This window comes from Rhincodon typus, chromosome 27 (assembly GCF_021869965.1).
Source record: "Rhincodon typus isolate 14 chromosome 27, sRhiTyp1.1, whole genome shotgun sequence".
NCBI classification, from domain to species: Eukaryota; Metazoa; Chordata; class Chondrichthyes; order Orectolobiformes; family Rhincodontidae; genus Rhincodon; species Rhincodon typus.
Window position 1 is genome coordinate 9,771,777 of NC_063358.1, and position 7,063 is coordinate 9,778,839.

The window sequence follows — 7,063 nt, forward strand, 5'->3', positions numbered from 1 at the left end:
TCCTCCAGCTCCACACTGTGTTATCTCTGACTCCAGCATCGGCAGTTCTTACTATCTCTGATATGTTTATACATAAACGGTTTTCCTGTATATTAATTACAGATTTTTTTGTTTGATAAATGGAACCAACTAATATTAATCATAAAATTGAATGAAAACTTGCACAGGGATTTCTTAGCATTTCCACTGTTCAGCTATCAAAAGTAGATGATTGTGTCAGATCTTAATGGTTTGATTTTAATCAAATAAACAGTTGCTTTGCAATCGTCATGTCTTACTATTTATAGTTTCTGATTTCGTTGTAGGGTGTTATAATGGGAATCCTACTCCTCACTCCTAAAAAGATCTTTTTTGATCCATACAAATCCCATCCTCTTGTTGTTGAACATGGCTGTGAAGACTATTTATTTTCTTGCGACATGGAGTCACTCATTTCAGCAGTGTCTCATAAAGATGTTTCTCAAATGAAACTTTGCATCTCTTCTCCCTTGTAAGTGACTTAAAATCAGATCAGAATATTCAAATCAGAATGTTTATTACAGACTCTCTTGAATTCAGTTTATTTGAAAAGCAATATAAATCACAATTTGGGCTTATTCAGCTGGTGATTTCTTCTACACAGTGCACTTCATGGATGTTAAAGACAAGATTACTTTTGTAACTGTTTAGAGATTTATACTGCATTGATGTTGTCCTGTGCATTATAGATCTATATATTAAATAACTGAACATTGAAAATAAAAATGCACAAGTTACACAGCAATGGTTTACATTCTTGAAATGGACCAAATGCTTTCCTATAATATCCAAAATTATTGCAGAAATTGTACAAAGTGTATGAGAAAGGGAGAGAATTCTGGCATAACTTTGCACTGGAATGTGTGAGGCCCTCCCCCCTTTCAAAATTTACAGATGCTAACAAGAGAATTTTATGGTAGTTGATGCACAGTAAATTAGCTTTGGCAGGTATGTCTGTGTGTGTATGCATATATCAGGAAATGAGGGTCAGAATCAATGGTAATACCCTCTGCTGTAATGACTCCCGAGTGAAATACTGAAAGGCGAGTGTTTCTCCTGAATCAATATGAAAAGGGAGGGGAGGGAAGATATACTTCTATAGCAGTCACTAAATTAAAGTCTAACTAATTAATTATTCCTTTTTCTTCAGCCTTAGTCTCCTGTCGTTAAAACATGACACTGGCTTATTGAGGACTTTGTGTCACTTTCGAGGGGACTCATAGCTGTTGTATCAAAGCCTCCCATATCCAGACTAATTAGTTAACCTGATTTCAAAATCATGTTTGGGGTTCTTGTAGCATTGTGTTAATGACCCCACTGCTATAGGTTCAAGTCCCACCTGCACCAGAGATGTGTTAGAAAATGTCTGATCAGGTTGATATAAAATACCTCAAAATAATGGTTGATAAATTTTATTCATGACAGTTTTAATTTGTTGAATCCTGGGAGTATTACAGTAAATCTTCATGTTTACTGGGTGGTCGGTTAGCTCAGTTAGCTGGACAACTAACTTGAAATGCAGGATACAATCAACAGCTTGGATTCAATTCCTGTACTAGCTGAGGTTACCATGAAAGTCCCAGCTTCTCAACTTTGCGGTTGCCTGACATTGGTGGCCCTTAGGTTAAACCACTATCAATTGTCTCTCTGTGATGGAACTATGGTGACTTTACCTTAACAAAATGCTATAAATATATAAGTTAAATCAACCATCAGAATGTTCTCTTCGCAGCTTAAACCCTCATTACTTTAATTAAAATCAACTACTCTCTGCTTTACTAACCTTGTAGAGCAACTACAGATCAAAACTGAAAGAAGTGAATTAAGTTAATGGGAATCCAATTGAGAGACCAGTAGATTTTAGACCAAATGAACACTGGGATGAGAAGAGTCATAATACTTGGGACATGGTCAGAGAAAGGGTAAGAGAAACACTGAAACCAGCAGAGTCTGACAGTGTTGGAAGCAGAACAGCAAGTTGGAGGCATAATCAAAGGGAATCTGGAAGGACATCAAAGACCTTCAGACAGGGTCAAAAGAGGGACATAGGCGAAGTTACTAACTAAGAATGGAAAGGCAAATCTGACTAAGCTAAATAGGTCAAAAAAGTGTTGGGAGATAAACAGAGAAAACAGAACTATTTATAAAAGCACACAGGACTATTTTGTCTCACCTACCTGACTGAAATTTGGAGTGATTTTGTAATATTCCTTTTAATTATGAAATTATTGAATGAACATTTGAAGTTGATGAAGAGAAAAAGCTATGAGAAGGGAAAAGGACTACATGATAGGTTTTGGATTGTACCAATGAAGAACCTCGCAGACACAAAGTCCTTGACATCTATGAGGAGAGGACTGACAACGATCAGGTAACCATAAATCATGTGAAACTGCCTGACAGTTAGGCAGATTGAAGGTGGACTGACAGACAGGAGGGAACTTTTCTGCAACAATACAACAGGACAGTTGAAAAAAATTAGGTGCCAATGCAAGCTGAGTCCATATCTCCTGCTGTTCCTGGCTAAAAAACAATGCAGGAAAAGCATGTAGTGAACAAGTTTCTGCTTTCCTTTTCCTGCTACATTTCTTAAGCTCTGGGAAAGCTGGTGTGCAGCCATTAAAGCCAAACTAAATGTAAAATCTGAGGCATGCACCCTCACAAATGATGTGAATACCAACTCATATTTGCAGAACAAACTATTTGTCCGAACCTAAAAAGCCCCCGTGAAACCAGATGTCAGCAGCTTGCAATAAGTTGAATTTAGCTTTCCCGTTTTAGAGAATTTAGCAATCCATAGCCCCATCCATTCTGAGAAGGCTTGGGTACAAGTTCCACACAGTGGCTCCAAATGGTCTTGCTTGTGCTGGAAAATTTCATTGCTTCACTGTTAAATTATGCAACTTTACTTTGTCTCAAGGAAGTAAACACTCTCTTTTTCTCCTTCAGAAGGAAGACTTCTGTTCAGTCTCAAACTGGAAGAAATACTGCTAACATCAACTGTAGGAAATCTCGTCCAATTAGTTTAGTAGCTCCGACCAAACACAATACCCAAAGTACGAAGATCAAAAGAACAGATTCAGTTCCTGTTGATCAAGGAACTGAAGCTTCAACAAAATTTAGCAGCATATGCCACTCGTGTCCAGATTCTCTCAGTCACATTGATGAGAAATCGTCCAATGAAACTGCAGAATTGCAGCACAGTGTAACATGCCTGGACCTGGAAGAACATGGTGAAACTGAATATAAAGAAACATTTACTATTCCAAACAGAGCAAAATGGGGAGGAGATAATTTAATAGCAGAGAATGAGAATTATTGTGATGAACAAAGTATAAGAGAAAGAAAATTTGGACCAAATGCAGATTATCATGGCAACCAACATTTAACTCATGCACTGACAGAGGAGATGTTACATAAAGAAATCAAACTAGAGAAACTCTATAATTCCAACTATGATACAGATGATAAAACTGCAGCTTTTTGTGAGATAAACCTGTCAGATCATGGATATCCTGAATATCCATGGTGTCACAGGGGAGAAAACACAGAAGGGAAACTGCTTTGCAGTGAACTATCTAGATTGAAGAAAGAAGAGGTCTGCTGTGCAATCAACAAAACCAAAGATGATCTGTTTAGTGAGTATGATAAACAGAAGATCCACACAAAGGATAGATTACCCAAACTGGCACAGAAGCATGGGTTGAAACAAGGTAAGGCATATTTGCAGCTCAATTTTGCTTTTTGCCCTAGCCTGTTGGAACAGCATATTTATGTGAATTAAAGTATTCCAGCTCTTCCCTTCATTCCCTTTATCTTTCCTCTGTTTCTATTCTGCCGTAGACTATCTCACCCAGACCTCTTTCCCATTTGAAAGAATAACCTGGAGCCCAGCTCCCAGGATTCCTCTCCTTGGTGTGTTGCCCACTAATCAGACTCTTGGCAGCTACAAGACCGTCGCCCACAGTGGCTAAGCTTATGACTTCCCTTCTTGGAAGAAAGCACCTGACCTTTCAGCTCTGTATTTCCTTGCAAGAACATACTTGGGGTTATTAACTTAAGTCATGAATTATTCAAGAATGTTTACATATATCATGTATAAGCATTTGAAGGGGTTTGTGACAATCACTGTTTTGATCCTTTTATAGAACTTAGCATTTCAGAATTGTTTTGAGAAGATAGTGGTCGGCCACCTTCTTTAATTGTTGCAGCCATCTGGTGTAGGTACAGACACAGTGCCATTAGGAAGGGAGTTCTGGGATTTTGACCCAGCAACAGTCAAGGAATGATGCTATAGTTTCTAGTCAGAACAGTGTGTGACTTGGAGGGCAACGTGAAGATTGTGGTGTTCCCATGTGTCTGCTGCCTTTGTCCTTCTAGGTGGTAAAGGTCACTGATTTGGAAGGTGCTGTGAAAGGAGACTTGGTGCATGCATCTTGTAGTGAGTGCAAACTGCTACCTGTGTGTAATGGTGACGAAGGAAGTAAATATTTAAGGTGTTCGATATGGTGCTCATCAAACGGGCTGCTTTGTCATGTATGATGCCGTGGCTATTGAGTGTTGTTGGAGTTCTAGCCATCCAGGCAACTGGAATGAATTCCATCATATTATTAAGTTTTGTCTTGCAGACAGTGGAGGAGCTTTGAGGAGTCAGGATGCTTCAGAAAAGCTAGCAGCCTGGATCTGCTGTTGCAGCCACAGCAGTTATATTATCAGAGATGCTGGAGTCGAGTCAATACAGTGTGGAGCTGGAGGAACACAGCAGGTCAGGCAGCATCAGAGGAGGAGGAAAGTCGACGTTTCGGTTCGAGACCCTTCATCAGGACTCAGGGCACCAGGGCAATGGGAGTCACAGATGAATGCAAGAGGACAGCTTTTGAAAACCACCCTAGCCCATTCCTTCAACCTCACTGACCACCCTCCATCTTTTAGCAACCCCCAACCCACAAGAAGCAAAAAAAACCACTTACCTTCTTGCCATTGGATTCCCTGATGACTATGCATTGACCAATAGCCTCTGATGGCTGGCAGCATTTACTGAGGCAGGACTTCATTGTCAAGGCTTGCCATTGACTGAGAAAGTCACCGGTCAGCTTATAAACTGATTGGTTCATGATCTGGTGAACATTCTGGGTGGTGGGGCGGCAAGTCGAGCATTACCCAATGTGCCTGCTCCAAATTTATCTTGCAACATAGAGAATTATTGCCAATGAGTGAGAATTATGTGTTAATAAAGGGACACTACCAAAGTGAAGAATGAAGATCTTATGGTTTACACAATTATTTACATAAAAATTCCAATGTTGATTAAGACTCCCATCAATGCAGAAATTCAAAAAAGTTCAAAGTGGCACCTTTTTTTGAACAAGTAGTCAAAAATAGAATAAGCATTATCATCTCTTCTATAAGGGGAACTTGTAAGTGATGTGTGTCCTCAGACATGACTGGACCTTTGTCCTTTAAGCTGGTAGAAGCCATGAGTCTGGTACGGTGCTTGTAGTCACTAAGTTCTCAATGAATCCTCCAAGCTTAGCTACTGAAGCAGGAAGGTTTGCTGTAACTTATTTACTTAGGCATTCTTTGTTCCAAGCACCAAGAAAAATCAAGATACCAGTATGTCAATTTTTCTTTAATATTACTCCAGGGAAATTATGTACTTTGCAAGTTATAGATTATGTATGTTCATTATATTAAATACAAATACCTGTATAGAATCCCCACAGTGTGGAAACAGGCCATTCAGCCCATCGAGTCCACACCCACCCTCCGAAGAGCATCCCATCCAGACTCACACCCCCTACCCTATCCTATCCCTGTATCCCTGCATTTCCCTTAGCTAACCCACCTAACCTGCATATCTCTGGACACTATGGGGCAATTTAGCATGGCCGATCCACCTAACCTGCACATCTTTGGACTGTGGGAGGAAACTGGAGCACCCGGAGGAAACCCAAACAGTCACAGGGAGAACGTGCAAACTCCACACAGACAGTCGCCCAAGGGTGCAGTTGAATCTGGGTCACTATCGCTGTGAGGCAGCAGTGCTAACCGCAGAGCCACTCAGCTGCCCAATAATTTCCTGTAGTTTTTTCTTTTCAGTTTTTAAAACATCTGTTTTTAAAAATCGAGATGAAACACACTAGAGAAGGTGAGAAGGCCCCATGTCCTACTCACAACCATTTACATTTCTACCTCTTTTCACTTCTATCAGTTGTCAGCAAGAGTGAAATAGTTGTAGCTTGCAGAAGTGATGAAAAGTAGTGTCAATTGAACAGGTTTAACTGCAACTAAACTATCCTCTGCTTTACATCTTCATTAATACTGAGAAGAAACATTGCTGCTTTCGGCTGTAACATATGAGATTTTATTACAACATATTAGGGGGTCTTGTGGTGCAGTGACAGTGTCCCTGCCTGTGCCTAACAGGTCAGGGTTCAATCCCATCTACCTTGGAGGTGGGTTACAACATGTCTGAACTGATTAATTAAAAATTATTTATAAGAAAACAAGGTAATCATGAATTTGAGATAACAAGGTGTAGAGCTGGATGAACACAGCAGGCCAAGCAGCATCAGAGGAGCAGGAAGGCTGACGTTTCGGGCCTAGACCCTTCTTCAGAAATGGGGGAGGGGAAGGGGGTTCTGAAATAAATAGGGAGAGAGGGGGAGGCAGATAGAAGATAGATAGAGGAGAAGATAGGTGGAGAGGAGACCAAAACAGAATCCCCCTCGTCCTCATGTACCACCCCACCAACCTCCGGATCCAACGCATCATCCTCCGACACTTCCACCATCTGCAATCCGACCCCACCACCAAAGACATTTTCCCCTCCCCACCGTTATCTGCTTTCCGGAGGGACCACTCTCTCCGTGACTCCCTTGTCCGCTCCACACTCCCTTCCAGCCCCACCTCACCCGGCACTTTTCCCTGCAACCGCAGGAAGTGCGACACCTGCCCCTACACCTCCCCCCACCACCCCCATCCCAGGCCCCAAGAAGACTTTCCACATCAAGCAGATGTTCACCTGCACATCTGCTAATGTGGT

General features: G+C 41.0%; 1 protein-coding gene across 12 annotated transcripts in view; it reads left to right on the forward strand.

Moving 5' to 3' along the window:
* The window catches only part of si:ch211-15d5.11 (nuclear receptor coactivator 7), a 98,316-nt gene that overhangs the window by 41,140 nt on the left and 50,113 nt on the right, over positions 1-7,063 (forward strand). For all 12 annotated transcript variants that reach the window (XR_007264956.1, XM_048613070.1, XM_048613073.1 and 9 more), the window contains 2 exons: positions 306-490; positions 2,968-3,731. Coding sequence is in view for 11 of the 12 variants with exons in the window: in XM_048613070.1 (XP_048469027.1) it covers positions 306-490; positions 2,968-3,731 (949 nt within the window). In the remaining variant the exon portion in view is untranslated. The remainder of the gene's footprint in view (positions 1-305; positions 491-2,967; positions 3,732-7,063) is intronic.